At 35.1% G+C, this 25176-nt stretch overlaps 1 protein-coding gene across 2 annotated transcripts in view; it reads right to left on the minus strand.

Moving 5' to 3' along the window:
* Nucleotides 1–25176, minus strand: part of LOC121419903 (activating signal cointegrator 1 complex subunit 2-like) — a 41990-nt gene continuing 16814 nt past the window's right edge. For both annotated transcript variants that reach the window (XM_041614385.1, XM_041614386.1), the window contains exons 4-18: nucleotides 24426–24484; nucleotides 22262–22376; nucleotides 17633–17830; nucleotides 17018–17091; nucleotides 15850–15981; nucleotides 14862–14936; nucleotides 14067–14174; nucleotides 13336–13482; nucleotides 11029–11203; nucleotides 8708–8815; nucleotides 6574–6677; nucleotides 5749–5874; nucleotides 5429–5608; nucleotides 1855–1954; nucleotides 1–1360 (exon numbers count right to left, since the gene is read on the minus strand). In XM_041614385.1, the coding sequence (XP_041470319.1) occupies nucleotides 1082–1360; nucleotides 1855–1954; nucleotides 5429–5608; nucleotides 5749–5874; nucleotides 6574–6677; nucleotides 8708–8815; nucleotides 11029–11203; nucleotides 13336–13482; nucleotides 14067–14174; nucleotides 14862–14936; nucleotides 15850–15981; nucleotides 17018–17091; nucleotides 17633–17830; nucleotides 22262–22376; nucleotides 24426–24484 (1980 nt within the window). In that variant the 3' untranslated portion in view covers nucleotides 1–1081. The remainder of the gene's footprint in view (nucleotides 1361–1854; nucleotides 1955–5428; nucleotides 5609–5748; nucleotides 5875–6573; nucleotides 6678–8707; nucleotides 8816–11028; nucleotides 11204–13335; nucleotides 13483–14066; nucleotides 14175–14861; nucleotides 14937–15849; nucleotides 15982–17017; nucleotides 17092–17632; nucleotides 17831–22261; nucleotides 22377–24425; nucleotides 24485–25176) is intronic.

The raw sequence follows: 25176 nt of genomic DNA on the forward strand, positions 1-25176 counted from the left end.
ATTCAATATTTCATACAATCACATGTAAAAGAAATAGCGACATTGACACTATTTGCATTTCGTTATGTCATGCCCTGTTTTGTGAAAAGTCAGCAAAGTTTTAATACTGCAGGGGGGGGGGGGTGCCAACCCCTTCAATATTTTTCATTCATATTAATCAGCTTTCTTTTTTTTAGCTGAAATTACAAAATATCTAAAAAATTCATAACATATCTTATGAATAAGTCCTAATTATTCATAAAATTCACATAATACATTAAAATGTATCAAATTGAGCATGCACATTTCATCTGACCAATACAGTAAAAAAACTTGTTTTATATCTGATTTCAATGACATATTCAGCATTTTGCTTGTTTGATTTGGAATTTGGGGGTTACATAATTTGAAGTGATATTACATTTGTGTCTCATTTATCTTATGTTATCAACAAAATACAAACCAAAATTTAGATTACGTTCCATGTCTGTTTGTTCCTTTTTTTCAGTTGTTTTGCATTTACATTTGATATTTGTTTGTTGGGATGGATGCACAAACAAGATTGTGCCCCCCTCCCAATACAAACAAATGCACAATCATGATGGATAGAGTAAGGATGTTTAAAGGAAACAAAGGCCCAAAACTCACAATCAAAAACAAGATTTTAGTAGTACTTCATGTCTTTATTAGAACCAGGCCTGGCAACCCATTACGTACGTTAGCAGGCAGGTTAAATTTGATTTACACAAAAGTGTACTAGTATTAGCTATCTAAACACTATAATATGAAGCACCCCTAAGAGACTAGAAATTGACCATAATACAGCCCCCCCCACCCCCCCGTATACCTGGGGGGATTGGCTTTGCTTCTAGAATGTGACTTAAATGCTTTCATCAAATGTGCAATGGTATAAGATTTTGCAGTTGGTAAAAGAGAGACTATTTAACTTCCCTCATTGAATCCAGCATATTTCTTTCACCAGAATCGTACCATCAAACTCAAGCTATTCACTACTCATGCTATTATGGATATCCAGGAATCATCACCCATACTGGCAATATACATACCTTCTCATTCAAGATAGTGTATCAATAAAGTAGCATTAATTAGGCAATGGACCCATTCCTTTTGAACGTTTCTTATCAGCCATTGCTTTTCTGTTATGATTAGCTCTCTGTCCTTTGTGCCTTTCATTCTTTTGTCTTGTCCTCAGCTCTTGATCCGTCCTTCCTTGTCCCCCTCCTCTACCACTCCCTCCCCTTGTACCCCTTCCTCCTCCACCCCTACCTCGCCCCCCTCTACCACCACCCCGCCCCCCTCTTGATGGTTGTCCTTTCAGTTCTGGCTGACTGTGCTCACGTTGTTCCAATGGTCTGCTCTCCTGTAACAAAAATAAACAAGGAAAAAAGAAAGTGTATTATTAAAGGGATGTTCACTCTGTCATGAAGTTGATTTTAATGAAAATGAGCGAAAATAGCGATGAAAGCTTGGAGAAATTAATTGAATTAATTGTTTTTTCTTCTCATTTTAAGATTGATTACTTCCTTGGGTTTGGTTGCCTTTAATGTACATATATCTGTAAAAAAAAAACAATTAGCCCATACATTCATTCATATATCCATAAAAAAATAGCCCATACATTTATTTATACATTCATTCACATATCTATCAAAAACGATTAGCCATTCATTCATTCATTCATATCTATCAAAAACAATAAGCCCAAACATTAATCCATATATCTATCAAAAACTGTAAAAAAAACTGTAAAAAAAAATACATTCATACATATAATCTATGAAAATCAATTCGCCCATACATCCATTTATATATCGATCCATCCATGTCTTTACTTCATTAATGAGTTTTATTTACTTTAAATCTCTCTCCATCTCTCTCTTCCTCCTCTTCATTCTCTTCTTCTTCAGAGGATCTTGTCTGAGCAGCAGCTAGAACTCTTGGCATTGTAAACGGTCTGATGGACAAAACAGTTGAATAAAAATCTGAATAATTCTGTCTACAAGAATGAAGGATCATCAATGTAAGGTCTTATATTCATAATAAAATGAAATCAAGACAAGAACAGATATTTCAATAAGGGCATTTTGAAAAACTTATTATGGTGTAACAATATTGATGATGATAATTACATGTACATGTAGTTATTATTACAATAATAATCATTTTACAATAATAATCATTTTACAATAATAGCTGGATTTATATAGCGCTTTTCCAAGAGGATACAACGCCCAACTTTAGATGCGAGTCAGAACCACTAGAACATGACATTAGGGTCATTTTACTCTCTCAAGTGATGAATTTGTGCTCCATTTATGCTCTATATTATACTGTTTATGCTCTACATTTATGCTCTATATTATACTGTTTTTTTTTCTGTTTTACGAAGTAAAAGAATGCTCTATAAAATTGTACTTGATTTCTATTGCTTTATATTACTTTGTATTATGTTTTGAATGGAAATGAAATAAAGAATTGAATTGAATTTGGTCCCTTCAGGTGTAGTCTTCGTAAATGCTGATTTATTTCTAAAATGAGCCGGTCGAGGTACCCTTTTCTGGTCAGATATGGAATGTCAGACATTTATCCTATCCACTGGTAGTAAACATTCAACCCTCAAATTTCCTCCTTATTTTTTATGAATTCTTTTTAAGTGCCACTTTAACACACGAGTCTATGGAGAATGAATTAGGCCTGTGAGCCCTATGATGCTTATAGTCTACATATCATGCCTCTACACTTATCATACAAATATAGTATGATGCTTAAACAGTGCTTTTAAAAAAAAAAGTTTACACTTTGAAAAAGCCCTGGGAATTAAAATATACAACATGTGGGTAATTTTTTCACATATAATCTTGGGTTTGGGTCTCATCTATCTCATGAAAGTAAAAGTTTTGACAGAATGTTACACTTGAGTGAGCACTGTCCATTTTTGTAAAGCTCGCAGAAATCTGTTTGCGCAGAAATGCTTGTTTTCACGCTCTGTTAAGGGGAAATGGCGAAATCAAACTTACCCTGCGAAACATTTCTCATACATTTCCCTTGCACTTTTAGTCAGTTGAAATGAGACGGATACATTCAAGCATTTTGTAATGATTTTGCCACCCAAATTGAAATTTCAACACTTAGTAAGCACAGCCTTTACCCTTTTTGTGCCAGCTGGATCTGAGGACATAACTGAATCTGAACAAAAGTTTTTATCAGACATCTCCAGCATTATTTCTCTAAATTTTTATCATTGAAATTTGGTTTACATTTCATTTTTCATTTAATACTTGTTTCTCCACACTTTTCCCAAGCTTGGCAATGATTAACAAAATGAAAATCAAGCTTAACCCTAAAAAGACTGGGGAGGGGGCTGATTCAGCCCCCCCCCTCAACATTTTTCGCAATAAATCCGCCGCGCGAATTTTTTGGAGCGCGTCGCTCGCTGACTTTTTACTTTCAAGTCTCGTGCAACTTTTGAGACCAAAATTGTGACCCCCGGGTACACGGTTCCAAAATTACGCATCATTTCGTAAGTGCATGCAGACCCAAAATTACTCAAAAACATGAATTTGTGCACAAATCCAATGCAAATAGTGTTCTTAGCCAAAATTCATAAATGTATCATTAGTTTTCCTTTTACTGCTTAAATTCAATTAATTTTATCTTTTTTATGGTCAAAATAAAGTCCCCGACAATTTCCATTGAAAAAACAATAAAAAACAAAGAAGTACATAAGAAATTTAGAAAACAATAGAATACATAAGAAAATAAATGTGATTTTGAAATTTTCTTAAAATCAATTTGATCACATGCTTATCTAGAGTATGTGAAAAAAAAATTTAGAATTTCGGAGGCATTATTTTATTAATTAGAGCAAACTTATGATTTTACACATAAATTAGCATAATTAATGAGACATGAGATTTTTTGCAGAATTTGATGTCATAGTTTTGTAGATAATGCCATGGGTAACGCGTGTGCCAATTTTTGTCGCAATCGCGCGATCGACGGCCGAGGTCACAAGGGGGGGCTGAATCAGCCCCCCCCCCGTCTTCTTAGGCGTCGAAATAGCCCAGTCTATCTAGGGTTAAGCCATTCCAAGTAAATCACAGATCAGTGTAAAGCAAATATCATCACGATGGCCTCGGTGTGTGGGGGAGAAGGGTGGGGTAAAATGCTCTCTTCGAAGTGTTTTGGGCAAGGAAACAAGTCAAAAAAAGTAAGATATCTTAAAATCAATTCTAATAGCTAAATTCTACATGTTCTTCATGATTAAGGTCTACTTTTATTCGCATAACTATTTCAAAGTTCTGCGCAAATAATTTTTCACTAACTTTCAAAAGTAAGTGGTGCTCACTCAAGCGGAAATAGTTTTCGACATTTATATCGTCATTTCATTAAATGGATCTGTACCAATGTTAAAATGTGGAAAAATCTTCAGGATATTAAAAATGTATAATTTTATAGGATTTTTTCAAAGTGTAAACTTTTTTTTGATACGCACTGTAGTTAGGATGTCTACATATCATGCCCCTACCACATGTTTAAAGGTCAAGTCCACCCCAGAAAAATGTTGATTTAAGTCAATAGAGAAATATCAAACAATCATCACACTGAATTTCATCCAAAATCGGATGTAAAATATGAATGTTTTGACATTTTAAAGTTTTCTTTTTTTTCACAAAGAGAGTTATATGTACAACTTAGTGATATGCAAATAAGAGAATCAATGATATACCTCCATTTTGACTGATTTGATAATAAGGACCAACTTGACTCAACCATTAAAACAATGGTAACTTCACATGTTCAGGGGGTATAAGACATTGTTTAGCATGACAATAATGAGAATATTAGAATGTTTCAAAATTTACTTAACAACAGAAATAGTGAGTGGGTGACATCATCAGTTCCCTCATTTGCATACTGGCCAGGATATACATGGTGTCGTAACTTTCTTATCTTACATCCAAACTTGATTGAATTTGAAGTGATACGTTTGTTGGATTTTTCTCCTTTTATTTAAATATTTTTTTTGTGGGGGTGGACTTGCCCTGTGCTATGATCCTTAGAATTTCAGTATACATGTAACTCTGCACAAAACAAAATCAAGGACCTTATAATAATCAGAGATTAAAATGCAGCATGGACAATCTGTGACTTCCAGGATTAATGAAAGATGATATTATATGGCAAATGACATTTTGCAATGACAATGAAACCCTATATTCTGATATTCCATACGGGAGCGAATTTTAGATAACGCACCCATTTCATAAAGAATTTACAACTATGGTAACCTTGCCATTTTTTGTAACAGGAGCCAATCACTATCAAGGGAACGCTTGATTGTGATTGGCCGCTGAGCTCTGCTACCATATTAGCAAAGTTAGAATAGTTGTAGCTATATGAAAGAGGCTCCATATAGGGAGTGTACCTTCTAGTCTGGAGTTCATCAGCAGAGTCAGCATCATCAGCACCAACATTGATGGTATCATATGTGTCATCATACTCATCATCATATTCATAGCTGACTTCATAATATTGCTCATATGATTTCTTGAGTTCTTGGATAGTGGATTTATCTGAAAGGATGGAATGAGCACTATCTTCTTTCCTACAAAAGACAAATAAAAAATGATTTCTTAAATAAGCAGAGAAAAATTGTCATTATCACCTTATCATGTGGCTAGCAGAGATATAATGAATTCAGTGGAACCAAGTCAACACAAAATAATAAATATCAAAACACCTTACCTCTTTCCTTTCTGGATCTTTGACATATCAACCTTGTCTTTAGAGAAGACATCAAACTCATCGTTATCAAACACGTTAGCTCTCTGGGATAGAAGGTCTTCAGCAGGAACAGCTTTAGGCTTTGTCCTAAGCAACAAACAAAATGGAATATGAGTATTCCTTAAATAACTAGATAACTTACTTAAATACAAACAAGTTATAAACTTGTCTTCATACATCATGCTCACGAACTATTTTTGCTCTTGCTCCTTTTTGAAGATTCTGAAGGGATTCATGCTAGAAGTCAAAAAAGGTTTGTCTTGTCATGTGGCTATATAAAAAAGTACAAAAAATGAAAGGATTATGAGTCTGAACTATTTAATAATCAACATACAAAGGTGATCTAAAAAAAAAAGGAAGAAGGTAACTAGCAAGGTCTATTGGAATTTGTTTTCATACTGAAACTCTCTACACAGATTGAAGTAGGTCTGTGCAATCATAGATGGTGCAGTGTTAGTATGACATTAGAGAGAGACACTACAACATAGTAATATATGGTGAGGATGGCTTTTCAGATTGATCAAATACAATAACCAAATCAATCACAGATATCAACAAACTTATAAATCGCTAAAAGATTTGGATATTATTACCAAGTGAATAAATTTTCTTGCCAAAGGAAGTTATGCTATGGCTGTGATTCAAATCCAAGAGCCAGGAGACTATTCCACAATGCTCCATGGTAAAGTGAGGAACAATCAATAAGTGATTATTTGAAACAGTCTGATTGTCATTTCCACATGGTGTTACTGCCCATTAAAAATAGTAGTTTTATTCTTAACTTACCTCTTCATGTTCCTATCTAAACACTTTAATGATTCTAGCAGTTTATCTTCTAAGATATCATTGATGACTCTAGCGCTGTCATAGTTATACTCTTCAAGACATGCCTGGATATAACAAGAAAATAATGATAGAAAGAACAATCAAAATATTATATTCAGTTAAACTCATCAAAATACCCATATACCAGTAAATGGGTACCGGTAGGAAGTAATTCCTTAAGAAGCTGTGTGCTCTCTGAATGCCTAGCCTAGCGGGTAATATAGGAGGGCCTTGAGCACCTAACAAGGTGGATATGTGCGCAACATAAATACCCTATATTATTATACATGTACTTCTGTTGATATCGGAGGTATTAAAAGTTTTAGCTCAAATATTTATTTTGGTCACAGTTGAGGTGAAGTATAAGGTTGTGGGACAAGATGACACACTGGCCCGTATTCTGAACTCAGGTTAAAATTAAATCCTGGTTTAAAGTTGTGGTGCAACTATGGAGAGCCAATTGGAGCACAAATGCATAACAGTACACATTCAATTCATTAACTCAGATGACACCCAAATTGTTCATAATTGTCTAGGAATGATAACTGAAGTATTATTATTCATTATGAAAGCAAAATGAAACAAAATAGTAAACATAAGAAATATACAATATAAACACATTTTTTGTCTCCCTATAATTTTAGCACAAGTTAGACCAAGGTGTAAATTCAACCTGACTTCAGAATAAGGGCCAATAGGTGTACAACCCTGTTCTCTTTCTCTACTGATGCAGCCCTTGTCAGTAAGCATTCTTTTTTATTTTTTCAATGGGTGATTTCAAGTGCAGTTGATATTGGTGTTGTGACCACACCGAAACCAGCTACAACACCATACTTGAAATGAGGCTGGTGTTGGGATTGACCTCGGAAAATATGACGTATATCCAGCATTTCATGTTGAGCGTTGATGTTAAATGCTGTCTGCTGAACTGACCAATATAGCTGGTGTTGACAATCTATGTGTAATTTCCCCATTTACCAACAACAACCCCCAGGGATTGGGAAAATCGTATCGAGAGATCTTGCGTAAAGTTGAGATGATTGGCAGCGCAGAGGTGTGATATCATGAGCTATCAATGACGTGATTGATATCATATTTCTGAACCTAAATCAGTGTTGGAACTCGGTTCAGCTTAACACATAATTAGCAGCTACCAGAGAGATAAGGCTAACATGATTGTTAAGAGCTCTTTTTTTAATTTTTTTTTATTTGTTGTTGTTTGTATATCCAAAGGAACTGTTGCTGAGCAAGTGCCATGAGCGTCTCTGGATGGTGTGTGCGCTCAATAAGATATCACATGATTATTATTAGGTGGGCTGATGATGTCACCTCCCCACTTTCCCTTTTCTGATGTTATCACATGAAATCATCTTTAATTTTTTCATAAATGTGAAAATGATACGTCTCCATTATGATGAAATAAGCTGCAGCAAGAAATAACTAATGCACTTATCACTTGTCAATGCAATTGTTTTATTTTTTGGTTGGAAAATTTTGAATAAACCTAATTTCATATCATAAAATACAAAAGAACAAGTGGGGATATGACATCATCAGCCCACCTAATGAATATTCATGAAGACATGCCTAGAACTGTTTCACTGGAATAATGCATATCTTTAAAATTCAATAACCTCCTCTGAAAAAGTCCCATTGATATTAACCTTTGAGTAGTGTGCTCTCATTAGCTGATGCAAGAATTCTATTTCAAATCTAGTGTCAGTCAAACCACACTGATATGTTGCATGACAGTTGAGTTGCAAATGATCAAAATCCATTCAGCATTTCCATTTAATTAAAACACACCTGATTAATTAATCCATATAGGTACACAATGCAAATCAATCTTCTATTTTCTCCTTGAGTAGGCAACAATTAGCAATTTTCTATTCATTTTATTTTTTAAAATAAAAAATATAACATAAGTGAATAAATTAAGTTGCTTATTTGTAGTTAAACAGTGATTTTTTCATTTCAAATAAAGAGTGTGTAATGATCACTGGGGAAGGTTTAGTAATCTCAATCAAACTATAGGATAATGAGTAACTTTATCAAAAAGAATAAAAAAGGCTTGATTTAGAATTGAATCCTTTACCATTATGAACCCTTCTCCTAAGTCTGGTAATAGATCTCTCACACCACTTATCAAGGAGTCGAGTTCAACACCAGTCTTTACAGCTGGAGAAGCACAGGCAGTAAATACCTAAACAGGAAGAGAATCATTTACAATTGTAACTTGAAAATTATAACAGTCAATTTATATATAGTGTATATCATATTAAACAAATATATCAGGCTTTGAGAAAGTATAGTGGAATTATTTATCCAAGTTTGGTCTGGCAAGTACTATTTTTCCAGAGGGGCGCAGCCCCAAGGGAAACATAGTAGCTTTGCTAGTCCTACCGAGGATTAATACCCACTATGCTTTCGAATGAAACGCCTGATATATTTGTTTTATATCCTACTTTTAATAACTTATAATCAAAATCTATGTGCTGAGCTTGCAAAGTCCGGTTACTTGAGTTGAATTAACCACTTTTCTCCGAGCAATCGCGCTCAGCGGAACGCAGATTAGTGCCTGCGCCGACGCATCGCTGGACTTGCCCGGGAGAGAGAGCGCGCTGGCTGGTACGCCCGAGAGTTTAGCTAGATATCCAGTTTTGTGAAATAATGACGTCAGACCTCGATATATCCAAAAATATATCGAGGTCTGACGTCACGCAACATTATAGTTGATATATATTCGGTCACATGATGCTACGTGAACCAATCACAATACAGGATTTACTCAATGTAGGATATAAAATAATATATGTCTCTATACACTTCAAATGTCACGAAAAAAAAAATGTTTACTCAGTTCTCTTTGTTGCATTGAGATAAAGTTTGACTTGGTTTCAATGGTTGGAATTTTTCTCCTGTATAATTTGTTTTGTAAATTAAGAATTTGGACTTTGGAAATTTGTTCCATATGACAGGGGCAGCTGTATGTTCACCATACATTTTTGTTTACATCAAATGAATGATTAATACATTCTTATTGCGTGAATGAAGATGATGAGTTTGCTTATAAACACAGTTACTAAATCATTTAAGAACTAGTCTGTAGAAACATTGACATTATTATTATTTGTTTGGTGTCACCTGTGCCTGGGAGGCGAAAAGCGAACTGAATCACTATGACCCGCAGGTCTCTCCTCCAGATAAAACTGATTTGGGGGAGTGCAGGTGGACCACTACACCAGGGTTTCCCCCTACTCTTATACGAATAGTGCAGTGGTTTCTTAACGTGCAAAGGTGGTAATTCTCCTCTCCATTTAACGTCCTATCCGAGAGATGGAGTGTTTTCCATTGTAACATAGCCTGCATCTATGAAACATGGGAGAGACGTTTACACACAACGCACTGGCTTCAGTAATCCGCCCAGGGTGGATTCGAACCCACGATCTTTGGTTCAACAGGCAGACGTGTAACAGACTGAGCCAACAATGCTCTCAAAGATACATACTGTGACACCAAATAACACTGGGGATCTAAGAACTCTGACTGTGCAGTAGCAGGATATTCAATGATCATGTTACCCATAGCATTATCTCCCAAACTGGCAACTCAAAGTCTCCAAAAAACCTTTGAAACACTAATCTGATCACAAACAAAACTGAATAATCAGTAAAAGTAATGATACATTTTATATTCATGATTTTTGCAAGAAACCAACGTTGCATTGGGTCTATATAATCAATTTTTATCTCTGACATAGTTTCCCAATATGGTGCAATTTTAATACTGCATATCAAGGCATCATAAATTTAGTCTCAGGTGCAAAAGAACAGGGCAACAGAGAGAAACAAGTCATCAGCAATGTTGTGTCTCGCCCACTTGTGAAAATAACCAGAAATATCACGATTTGCAAGGGCATGCAACAGAATTGCATCAAAAGTTCATTGTGAAATAACTGGGAGAACATTTGTCGTAAGAGTCTTGCATGTAAACTTTAATGTTGACCTCAAAATGACCTTTGACCTTACCATGTGACCTCCCACTGCAGCATAAAACTCAGGTCCCCTACATACATCTTTCATCCATGTTTTATCAAAAGGTGACTTACGGTTGCGGAGTTAGGTGTCATAAGAAAGTCTTGCATGTAAACTTTAACGTTGACCTGAAAATGACCTTTGAATTTACCATGTGACCTCCTACTGCAGCATAAAATACAGGTCTCCCAAGTCTATCTACCATCCAAGTTGGTTGAAAAGTGACTTATGGTTGCAGAGTTATGAGTCATAATGTTTGTGACGGATGGACGGACGGACGACATTTGGATCCCTAAGTCTTGCCTTCACCTCTGGTGGGCGAGACAAAAAGTATTGAAATGAACTGGGAAAGCTTTAATGTTCATGAGGTCTAGTGTAGTACCTTGTCTTCAAGATAAGAATCTGTCTGGTAATCCTCTGGTGCTGCTACTAAGACATCCAAGCTTTGGTTTCCTTTTGGAGTAACAACTTCAGATGTATCGTCAGTCTTCTTACATCCATACAGAGCTAAGGCCTCTTTCATACCATCTATAATAAACTGTGTCCTCGTCTCATCTCTGTAATCAATTCTAATTAAGGCTTACATAAATGATGTTAGAGGCTGGTATTCTGAAGTGGAGTTTAAAGTATGGATAGCCAATTGTTACATAAATCACGAACAGTAGAGATATCATATTTCAGCTCATTTGGCTCTCAAATCATTCATGATTTTATAGGGAGTATAAAAACATGAATGTTTTCACCATCGATGAATCAGGAAGAGCACAGTGAATTTAAGAAATATACAACTTAATAGAAATTTTGACAAATTTGGCTTCCCATAATTTTAGCACAGAGTGAGACCATGGTCTAAGTTAAACCAGACTCCAGAATACGGGCAGAGAGTTTACTTGATTGATCTACTACTCAGATGGTCTGCTATCAAGTTGTAATTATCATTTGGTCAATACTTCACTTCATCTAATACCAACTTAGTCAAATTCTCATTTGGGCAGATTTATCCCATTCCCTACCTACAGTATGATTGAATGCTTCATTATCTTTCCTCTTGTAATGGTTGTACTTCACTGATTTATGAAAAATAGTGGAAAATTGACTGTAACAATCAATACCTTTTGATTTCATTTGCACATTGGGTATATATCTGCTTTGTGACATTACGTAAATCATTAAAATGTCCTAAAAACTTTCCTATTTTTCTTACCCTAGATTTGATACAATCCTTTATTTCATTTATTAATCCAAATCAACTTTATGTTTGGATTGATTTTAACATTTTTTAAATGTATATTTCTCAAAGGAAATCAACAAGAGAACCATCTCAAGTCCTCAGGTTATTAGATCTGGTTCCTAATGCTAGCAATGTAATATAGGCCTCACTCAATATACTAATTACACCTCAGTATACCATGGAGCAAAACAAGTAATTTTCTTTAATATTTTTTGGGGGGATGAATAAAATCATAGGCGAATTCATCCTGTTTTAGGTAAAAGCATGTAGGTGCAGCAAGCTAAATTGTCACTGTATTCTGACACATTAAGATAACCTTGTATGTGTGAAATCATGAAATAATAGCTGAAAAACTACAGTAGCGATGATCACTAAGGGTGTGTTTATGCTTCCATTGCAGAGACAGAATCAGCGTTTTGAAACGTTTCAGATTGCTGATCGCAAACACGGTTCTTTGAGTGCTTTTCATGCTTTGTTTTTCAGAGGCAACATTGCGATCTGCAGCTGGCTTCGCATCGTACATTTTCATTGAGCAGGAAAGCGAGGTTTACAATCTGTGTTCTGAAATGTCATTTAAATGAAAATAAGCATGAATGCAATCTTGACTAATCACGTATGAAAACACTGATTCTGGCCTAATAAGTGGAAGCATAAACACACCCTCAGCACAGCAAAATACTTATTTATACATTCAAACACCTGGGTAGTTATTTCATAGGACTCTGTTCAAACTCAAAATTGTTAACGCAATAGGCATTGGTATTTAATAACACCTTCAAAGTGTATGATGGGGTGACCATAATTTGCGCACATTTTAGAAATTATCATGAATATGATTTTCAATCAAAAATTTATCACAGTTCACAAAAAAAATTAATAAAAATCCTGAATACCAAACAGAAGGCAAGATCCTTAAGTCAAATTTGCTTAAGGGAATTATAAAGTAGGTCAAGGGTTTCACTGGTATAGCAATCTCAATATTCCATGGTGATCTACTGATGCACGCTCGGATAAAAAATGTCATAAAAAAGTGTGACCTTATTTTGCACACGATCATTTAGCAAAGCTTTAGAGAAGAAATCAAGCAAAGGTAAGAAAATTATATCAGATGGAGGTTAAAATGCCATAAATTGGTTGGTATCACATTTTACTTACTAATTTGGAGCCTCTACTGGTGATTTCTTGATGCTTGTCGAGAAGTTTGGATTTTCTCAGAGCGGACACAAAAGGTAACAGAATTTTGCCTATTTTTTGCCAATCATTTTACAAATTGAGAAGCTTCCCTTCACAAAAATTACCATACTGCATTATTTTGGGTTGCTTTTTCTGTTGGTGATATTAGTTTTTCAAGATATTGATTAGATATTGAGATATTTGATCGCGCACAAAATGTGCGAATGAAGGTCACACCACTGTATTACATGCAATGAATGAGAGACCAGACAGCGTAAAGGATACAGTTGATGAGAGGTCTGAAGCATGATATCAATATCATCCTGTATGTTAGAATGATCACAGATTGCTGCTAAGAACAGTTTATCAGTCAGTAGAGATGTCAATATTTCAATGTAGCTCTCTATGTGACTACAAACTTCATCACTTCCACTACAAATATAACAAACAATTAGATGTTACACATTTGCTCACAACACACAAAGAAAACTCAGAGATTTCATGCTACTGATTGCAGCCTACATGACTTGAACTTAGTGACATTTGGAATCTTGTATTGAAGCTTAAAAAACAGTAGGGATAATCACTTACAAACCTTCATTGTTATAAAAAAGTGCAACCCTATGTCCTCCCTCAACAATGATCAGGATAAATTTGCGATGCCCAGTTACGTGGTTACGAAACATAACACAACAAAATGTAACTGCATACCAGACCCCAAAATTGTTCAAGAACATGTTTTAATGTACAAATGCAAGATCTTTGCATAGTGACCTGGGCGGCAGGTCTCATCTTACAAATAGTTACGATTGATCCGATCAACTACAACTATATGCTAAATGCAATTTGTTCCAAAATCAGATCGATGAACAGTCGTAAAGTGTGCGGTGGCCTTTAAATTCACCCATGTTGTTAGATCAAAAGTTGAACTGATCCTGCATTTCATATTTTTGGCATGATTTACCCTCACTGAGTACTGTCCTCTTAATATCAATATTTATTTCATGAAATCTTACCTCTTTGAAAGAATAGGTTGAACACAGCAAGTGTTCAGAATTAAAACACAGGTGTGAACAAGACCTGACTGTGCTATCACAAGATGCTTCTTCAAGGTGTCTTTCACACTGAAAATATAAGATAGATTACATTACTGTAGATCACATATGTCTGCTTTCTATATTTCTAAAATGCAAGTTGCAAAACTAAAAGCCATCTCCCCTTCATCCTGATCTAAATAACTACATCTTGATTTCAAGATTGTTTGTATTCAATCTTCTTGTAATAATCATTGGTTATTTATCCTTTTTTCTTCATCATTTTCTGAAAAGAAGAAGTGAGTAAATATATAAATATCATACTAGATGGCTTAGAATGAGGGACCTGGGCCCTATTTCATAAAAAGTTTATGACAGCAAATCTTGCTGGGATGTCAATTACCATGACAACAGTGAAAATTCTGCTTCCTGATTGGCTCTTCCAATGAAAGTTGACATTCAAGCAAGAGATGCTATCATAGCAATTTATTATAATTTGGGCCCATTCCACTAGTTGGCAAATATAACATGAACTGAGGAGTATAATTCCAAGTGGAATATTTCTGGTATTCCATGACGAAAATCCACCCCATATGATTATCATGATCTTTAATGATCGTTATTTATAAGACCCTCCAGTACGACATGATATCATTTGGCAAGTTTTGTCCATATGCCTAATTAGGGAATATGCTAGATTTTGGAACTTCATGCAATTACATGTAACTCTCTTAAGACTAACAAATACATTCAGAAATTGATAACATTTTGTTCTACCTCTCATCCTCCCAGTCTCTTTCCTGTATGAAGTCCAAAAGTTCAGGCATGAGAATTTCATAGAAAGAAGCAATCCTGTAAGAAAGGAAAATGAAATGAATTTCCAAAATATAAAAACATGCAAACAATATGGGTGCTATTCAATAACCCTACTTTTGTGGTGAACAAAAATATCAATTCAATACATATGAATGGCAGTCATCATCATTATGATCATCACCATTCAATATCATCATCTTCATCATCATCATCATTATCATCATCATCAACATGATCATCATCAACATTATCATCATCATCATCACCATCATCATCATCATCATCTCATCATCATCACCATCACCTTCATCATCATCATCCATCATCATCACCATCATCACCATCATCATCACAATCATCATAAAATTCATCATTACCATCACCACCATCATCATCACCATCATCACCATCATAATCAATCATCAATCATCATCCATCATCATCATCATCACCATCATCATCCATCATCACCATCATCACCATCATCATCATCAATCATCAATCATCATCCATCATCACCATCATCACCATCATCATCCATCATCATCATCATAAACATCATCACCATTGTCATTACCATCATCACCATTATCATTCATCATCACCATCATCATGATCACCATCATCATCATAATCATCATCACCAACATCAACATCATCACCATCATCACCATCATCACCATCATCATCATCATCATCATCACCATCACCATCATCACCATCATCACCATCATCATCATCATCATCATCACCATCATCACCATCATCATCATCACCATCATCACCATCATCACCATCACCATCATCACCATCATCATCATCATCATCATCATCATCATCACCATCACCATCATCACCATCATCACCATCATCATCATCATCATCATCATCATCATCATCATCATCACCATCACCATCATCACCATCACCACCACCACCTTACCCTTACCTTTGAATAGCCTTTTTTCGATAGAACACCTGACACACAGCCGGGTATACTTGAAGAAAGGCTAGCAGAGTCTGTGCGGAGTCAGCCATGTACATGATGACATCATACAAATCTTGGTTGCCGATTGGTTGTCTTAAAAAATGAACACATTTTTAAAAAGTGGTAAAAATTGCTTTGAGAAGGTTATTATGCATTACAATAATATGATTGTCACATTACTAGGAAACCATTAGACAAAGCACCCCTAAGGCAGCAATAGCAAATATTAGTCAAAATAAATGAAAAACTACTGACAGTCTTGCATGCATTAAATGGTTATAAACTGCAGCAGTGCTGACTTTGACAAAAAAAATGAACATCTCATACCAGCTCAATTTTAATTGTCAATTTTATTTCATATTGTCAAATTAACCTACAAAACACCAATTTATAATCTTATTCAAGTTAATTAATCTGAAATGACCCAGTAACCTAAAACTATCCTATCATAATCAATGATACTTTAATACAGACATATGATTCCCATATCATCATAAAAATTCACATTGTTTTTAAGTACCCTTTGTCTAGTGAACTGATATTACATTCCTCAATCAATACTCATTATATGTATGTCATAGGGACTTTCAAAATCATCTTCAGTCTCATTAATTGGATTAGATAATCATCTCCTAAGCCAAATCAGGTTTAATCATAGAATTATAACAGGGCCCTGTTCAACAAAATGTTCTCATTGATCAAAGCAATCTCAACTATATAACCCAATATCATGATTATATCACTGATCAAAGCAATCTCAACTATATAACCCAATATCATGATTATATCATTGATCAAAGCAATCTCAACTATATAACCCAATATCATGATTATATCATTGATCAAAGCAATCTCAACTATATAACCCAATATCATGATTATATCATTGATCAAAGCAATCTCAACTATATAACTCAATATCATGATTATATCATTGATCAAAGCAATCTCAACTATATAACCCAATATCATGATTATATTGACATTTGGTCTGGTCCATAATGAAACATTACGACCTTGCATGAGTATTATTCAATCAAAAATAACACTTTAAAGTGACATGCATTTGCTATGTTGACATTGCTGGCTCTGAAATTATTAGTCAGATCCCTCACTTGATCTTATTTACCTTCCAGCTTCTGCTATGAGTTGAGGAACATTGCTGCCATGGAAACCACATTTCTCAAGTATCTTGGACAACACCTGAAAATGAATTTAAAAAGTATCACAGTATTTCCAAAATATAAAATACATGTATTTACAAAATGCATGTTATATTTCCCAAAACACATTATCCAAGAACACAAAGAAAATATACCACAACCAAAATCTACAAAACAAGCTCAAATTTTCTTTATGTGTATCCACTTTTTTAATTATAAATCTCCTTCAACAAGTTTGCTTCCTATATTTCTTACTCTCTTCATTGGCTCCTTCCTACATCATTCTCAAATCCTCAAAACAGGCTGGCTTCCATTCTTTTCAATCTCTTGCCCACATCTTTAGAACAAAATCACTCCAACTCCAAGAAACATCATTCCACTTGCCCTATTCAAAGAGCACTCCTTATAACTTACTTTATGCCTCTAGCAGTGCTTTGTATCCTATTGAAAAGGCGTGTCACGTATACAAATCCAATTACATGTATTATCAATATTATTTCATCAAGCATAGTAAATTATGCTTGATTTGTTTGTGCTATTGACAGTATTAGGGAAAACTCCTTATCAAGATTAGTTCTTACCGTCAAAGTGGTATCAACTACAACTTCTAGATCATTCTGATACTGAGGCTGATGGCTGAAGATGTTTTCAAGCATCTTACTCAAGAGGGCGCTATTACCCCCACCATAGATGATACAAAGGTCCATGAGTTTAGCAATGTCAAAAACAAAGTGGTTATAGATGAGGTCTCCAAAGACATGAGGAGTGATGAAATGATCCTAGTATCAACCAAAATAGATAAAACAAACAACATTATTAGATTCATTGGATTGCATTACAGCCTTTTCAGTCATGTATATTTATATAATATTGACTGGCCTTGAAAGGAACATCAAATATGTTGCCCGCAACAGAATCATATTGGCCTGAGTCTTTAATCGAGGGTAATATGGTTCTTTTAAAGGGCAATATATTTGATGTTTCCCGAATGAAGAGCCAGTCAATATTATTATCATTATTATTATTATTACCTACTGCTGAATAATGTGTAATTCAAGATCTGTTTGCTTATTAATACTTCTGATATCAGGTTATTCAAATACTTAGCAAAGTAATATTAACATTAGGAATGAAATATGAGGATTAGTAAAGAAATATGAGGATTAGCAATGAAATATAAGAATTAGTAATGAAATATGAGGAACAGTAATATGAGGATTAGTAATGAAATATGAAAATTAATGAAATATATAGAATAATGAAATATGAGAATTATTCATGACATACGAAGACTCGTAATGAAATATGAGAATTAGTAATGAAATATGGGAATAAGTAATAAAATATAAGAATTAGTATTATTAACCGTATCAGACGTCTGAGCAGGGCAAGCTTGAAACATTGTTGCTTGCTTAAGACGTGGATCAAATGGATGGTCAATAAAATTCCAATTTTTCATCCACGGGCCCAATTTATTGCCCGCTCAGGAAAGTCAATGAGAAAATGCGTTGAAATGTAGCGGGCAACAAAAGGCAGCGCTAATATCCGGGTATTCTACGCGTTTTTGCATGCGTCCTTGAACCGCGCAGTGCTTTCCGTCATAATGGTAATCATAATCAAGTTAATACAACGCTATACTGCGTCCCTAGGCCAGGGACACGTCATTTCAATTATGTCACAATGGTAAAGTTCAGGGGTGGTATTCTGAGATCCATTTTATCTCAGATAAAATATTTTATCTCCGTTAAAATCAGTGAGATAAAATACCCTTAAAATCTCTCCGAATTGGTATTCTGAGAACCATTTTATCTTCATTTTATCTCTGTAAGACACACCTATTTTTTTAATCAATATCCAATTAGAAACGCGCTTTTATAGCTCTCTCATATCACACAACCAATTAAAATCCATTCCGCCAGGAGGTGTGACAAAGGGGTGAGATTGCGTCAATTTATTGACTTCATAGGCTTGCACTATACGCTTGCGCGTCTTTACCGAGATTTCATTTAACAAAAAGGACAATACTCTCATCTTTTTTCGAAGTCTTTATCGCATCTTTTAAAGCATCATTTCAAAGACAATATTAGTCAAGAAAAGTTTTATGAAATACTCTCTGATTGTACAGGAACAACGTTAAGGTGTTATTCTCAATAAATATATAATTTTTCTTAATTTTTATGTCACCGTTTGGTGTAAATTCACCTAAAAATATTGGTGAAATCAACGTTGCAGAGATAAAATAGCCTCTACCCTCTTTTAAGTTTATTTTAGTTTTTCTTGAAAGTAACATGGGCGCAAGCACATCATCTGTGTTGCAACGGCCAGATACGCGATGGGTAGGTGTACGCAGGCATTGTTCTGTTGCATATCATCTGTAGATACGCAAGATGAAATTTATACGCAAGATCAATTTATACGCAAGATCAAATCTAAAATTTTATCTGAGAGATAAAATCTCATCTCAGAATACCAATTTCATTTTAAGAGATAAAATAAAATATTTTAAAGATAAAATGACCTCAGAATACCACCCCTGAGGCCCAGTCTGCTCAACATGATAAACTAGATTCTCATTCTAAAAATCTTAAATATAAAAATATTAGCAATTTTTGCTCTAGATGTCTGATTTGGTCAATAATAGCAATAATGACTGGCCTGGGGGCGAAAGGACATATATCACCCTCACTAAATTGATATCAAATAGATATAAATCTAGTTTGGGCGATATATGTCGTATTGTCCCGAGGCCAGTCAATATTGCTTTAATAAAATATGAGAATAAGTAATGAAATATGAGGATAAGTAATGATATATGAGGATTAGTGATGAAATATGACAATGAAATGTGTGGATTCACATATGAATATATAAACACTTTGAGAAGATACAAGTAGAGAATTATTAATCCGAAGCTACACTGGCAAGAATAATTTTTTTACAAGGGGCAAAGTCCCAACGAATATTGCCATTCCAACCAAGGACAAATAATTCCTACAAAATTTTGAAAGAAACGTTTGTTATATATCTTTTATATCCTGTAAGTTTTAACAACAAATTTAAGTAAGCTTGTCCTGAATGGTACATATCCCCATTCTGAACCAAATTAGAGAATTGTGCATGTTCAATAATTCATGACCTCTAAATAGATCTTCTTTGGAAAATCCCGGAGAAAAATACATTTTGTCACATGAGTACCAACTGAACTATGATTAATTTAGAATACTCGTGAATATTCATAGAGGGGATATAAGATGAAATATGTAGATAAGTGATGAAATGAGGTTTAGTAATGAAATATTAATAAATGATATGAGAATATCAATTACCAAAGTTTGCTATTGTATTAAATATTAGAATGTGCATTGAATATACACAGATTTGTACCCTTAATCACCAGGGGGTTTTTTTTCGGGGGGGGGGGGGGGGGGGGTGCTCAGGTCTTGAAAAAAAGAAAGTCCCTGACCAGCTGTTTTTTAGAGAGAGGATTATGGGATTCTGATCAAATGTTCATTAAATTAGATTAATTCTTGACCAAACAAAGTAAAACGTTATGTCTCCACCATTGCCAGATATGAACTATATTGCATACTTTAGTTCAGGGGTTCTCAAACTACGGTCCAAGGAACTTCTCATACCCCTTTCATAAACCCAATTACTATGAATTAGGCGGCTAATAGCAGCATAATTTGGTCGTAAAATTGGAGGAGGACAAGAGTTATCCGCATTACTCTGATGCTGCTATTATCCGCATAATAGCAGCATCGGGACAAGATTTTGAGTTTATGAACGCATTTCCAAATAATGCGGATAATTGCCATGGTGCGGTCACAAGGTCACCCTTTTCCAACACAACCGCATCGGAGGGGGCGTGTCCAGTTGTCATGGCGATTATCCGCCTTTTTCAGGACGGGCGCTCGTAAAAATAATGCGGCTTATTTTCGGAGTTTATGAACGCAATTTTTATTGAATTATCTGCATTACTCTTAGGCGGCTAATTGGAGGATAGGTTTATGAAAAGGGTATCAATCAGTAAGGGACTTCGCACTTGTGATGTGCACTGAGCTTTGCACGTTGATTATTTATAATTATTCAGTTCATCCAGGCCCTTAACAATTAGTGTGACTCTCATCCATCCCATTAAAGAAAAAGGGGACTCTTGCTTTATTCTGATATTGTGAAAACATCAAATTCATGTCATCACATTATTAATCTCGTCATTAAACAAAAAAATCTATGACCAAGCCATTCCCCTAAACCTTAAGATCATGGTAATTCATGCTTGTGTACACAAATCATATTTGAAGTTATTCGTTTAAAGACTTCTTGATTTATCATGAAAATACATTTCAAGATATAAAGCTCTGTGACCTTTGTTCACCTATTTAAACTAATCAGCAAATTGTCACCCCAGGATTAAAGCATTTATCATCCATTTTAAAGTTGATTCCTGAAAAAAAAATTATATATACATTTGAACTAATTGCCCCAAAATAATTGATTTCCTATGTATGTTATCATTTTTTAATTCTTATGCATTTCTTTATTTCTTACCTTGTTTTTTATTATTTTTTCAGATTAACTTTTTGGAGACCATTTTGCGATCGTAAATAACATAAAATAAATCCATCTAAAAACCAGCAAAAGTAATAATAATCATGATTTTTAGTTGACTAAATTTTAATTATCTTTGTACAAGTAATCACAATTTGAACAATTTTGGCACTCACATGCACTTACAAATTATTGCGTAATTTCGGAATCACATACCAAGGCGTCCCAAATTTGGTCTCAAAAGATGCAAAGACTTGAATGTAGAAAGTCAGTGAGAAACGCGGTCAAAAAAATTTGCTCGGCAGCGTAGAGGCGAAATTTGTTGAGGGGGGGGGGGCAAATAGGGATTAGGATTCAATGTATTGCACTAATAAATGCAGTTGCAAAAGGCATAGGGCTTACTGGCCAAATGTGCATTTGAGAAAAAGTTTGCTTATCGCTTTCATTAATTCTTTATTTCATAGATTAACATAGGAAAAAATTATTATCATTTGTCTTTTCGCTAAATTCTGAGGCATTGTTCAACACGAATAGCGAATTTTTTTATTCATGCAATGGTGCTAGATTATCTTTCTTTCACCTCATGCCAAATCTCGCTCCATCACACTCATGCCTATTATCTGCTGCACCATGGCAACTTCCACTTTAGAAAATCTTACCTTGGTTTCTTTGTAAGTGGACATTCGCAGGAAGGCCATAAAGACCAATCTATGCACTGAATTATGAAGACTGGCAAGGGTTGTCGGAATCTTAGCTTTACTTGGGTCATGAGATCTGGAATAGAATATATTTGGGAAATAATAAAACCACAGCAAACTCCATTAATAATAACAATAATCCGCATTTATAAAGGGCTTAATACATCAGAACGTTTCTAAGCGCTGTACAGATATTATTACCCAGGTCATCGGATCCTTGCATGACCGCATACAATGTAGGCACCTTCTCTACTCCCTGGGGAGTATTCCAACAAGAAATCCAAGACTCAATTGCCGGGTACCCATTCAAAATTTGGGTGGATAGTGGCAAATTGTAGATTGATGCCTTGCCAGAGGACGCTAGGCTATGTTCAGATTCGAACACACGACCCTCTGATTACAAGGCGCGAGTCAGAACCACTACAACACAGCGCTTCCATTAATAAAAGCAGAAAAGAGGTACAAAATAAATAGAGTAACTGCTTCGGTGTGCGGCCGTGTGGGTGCTAGGTTCAGCATACCGGTACTCAGAAATCTGAACACACTCTATACATACACACCAAACATTCATTAGCTCACTGTTATATATATATATCTGCAAAGCGCCTAGACACGTCGTTCCGATGGATTAAGCGCTATATAAAAGCAGATTATTATTAGCTCACTACTACACAACAAAAGCTTCTGATGGCATGGCAAAAAAAGTGAATTTTTTTTATCTAAATGACCACATCTCACATCCAGAAAGTCACATTCGCTATTTATTTTCATCATAAAAATAAGGGATAAAAAAATTGTGTGCTCACCATTTTTGCATGCTTTTATAATGGGAATGCACATTTAGTACATGCCTTCAAACTGACAATCACAGGGCTGTCCTGTTGAAATGGCTTGCCTAGTGATAGTTTGTTGCAGAGTCATTGTGAGGTAAAGTTATACCGGTACTGTAACCGTGTTTGCGGCAATGGGAAGAGGGTATTATTCACAAAAGAAAACACTCACATGATAATATACATGCAATACTATATCCATTGACCCAAAATGAGCTGCGACCATGATGATGAAAGAAACGTCCAAAATAATGATTACTCTTATGTCGATTTTTCATGAACTACATGAGTAGATCCATAAACTTTCTAGTTATGATGCCAATTCAACAAATACCCTGAACAGGACAAAAGTTCATTGACCTTAAATGACCTTTGATTTTGGTCATGTGACCTGAAACGCGCACAGGATATTCGGCAATACATGGTTACTCCTATGTCTTATTTTCTTGAACGAGATTCATAAACTTTTATGGTTATGTCAATTCCACAAATACCCCCAACATTATCGAAGTTTGTTGCACTAAATGACCTTTGACCTTGGTAATGTGACCTGAAACTCGCACAGGATGTTCAGGGATACTTGACTGCTCTTACATCTATAAAGTTTCATGACCCAGATCCTTAAAGTTATGATAACAGTTCCACAAATAGTAATAATAACTGGTAGAACAGTTTTCGAAACTATAAAGTGGCTACCCTGGGTAAATATACCTACATTATTATTATTATTATTATTAAATTCCCCCAACAAGGCCAAAGTTTGTTGACCCTACATGTAAGTGACCTTTGACCTTGAACATGTTACCTCAAACTTCAGTGATATAATATTACCCTTATGTCTATAAAGTTTCATGAACTACATGTACATGTATGTCCATATACTTTCTAAGTCATAGCCATCATCATGATCATCATCATCTTCTTCTTCAACCTTCCATTCTCTTCCTCTCACACCATCACCTTTATCATCTTTACCCTCCTCTCACATCATCGTCTTCATCGTTCCCTTCCTTCCTCTATCTAGCTTAATTGATAAACTGCCGATTTGTCTATTGTGAATTTGTCCATGCATCACAAGGTCTACCTTCATTTAGTCAATGCCATTCTGCTATCAACATTTCAGCCATTTGGTCCAATAACCATCTCATAACCAGCTAGTGTAATACCCATTTTCTTTTCATTTATTTCGCCCAATTATCACTTTATAGTCAAATTAGACCAAATAATATTGGACCAACTGGTTATTAGACAAAATGTGGCGAGTGGACAAATTCGAAATAAACCACCTGTTTTACCTGGGAGCATCTTGAAGATAAGACTCCAAACTCTGTTGAAGACTGACATCATTAATAACCTGCCAAAATATCAAACCATATAATAATATTAATAATATTCCGCATTTATATAGTGCTTAATACATCGGAACGACGTCTCTTAGCACTTCACAGACATATTATTACCTCGGTCATCAGATCCTTGCATGCCCGCATACAATGTATGTACCTTCTCCACTCCCTGGGGAGCATTCCAACAAGAGTTCCAAGACTCAATTGCTAGGCATACTACATATAGGCTTTCACATCCTACCGGGTACCCATTTAACACCTGGGTGGAGAGTGGCAAAGTGTGGATTAACGCCTTGCCAAAGGACGCTAGGTGTGATTCGAACACACGACCCTCTGATTACAACGGGAGAGTCAGAACTGCCACACCACGACGCTTTCACATATATATATAAAACATATATTGTTTTAAAGTGCCTTCTAATTTCAGAGAAAATTCAGGGTTGTTTCATTCTTTTAACCTTAAAAGAGCCAGGTTATTTGGACCCATCTCACAGGGCCGGATTTTGCACAGTGGTAGTGTGCAATAAAATCTACAAGGCTGTATGGTAAATTTTTTGAAATAATACAATTTTTATTTAATGAATGAATTATGCTAGTTGATGCATGAAATAAAACATTTGCTCTAATCAACTATCATACGGCCCCTAAAACAACTAAATTTTTATCCACAGACTCTTTGTAGGATCCTTATGAGATGTAC

This window comes from Lytechinus variegatus, chromosome 8 (genome assembly GCF_018143015.1).
Source record: "Lytechinus variegatus isolate NC3 chromosome 8, Lvar_3.0, whole genome shotgun sequence".
NCBI lineage: Eukaryota > Metazoa > Echinodermata > Echinoidea > Temnopleuroida > Toxopneustidae > Lytechinus > Lytechinus variegatus.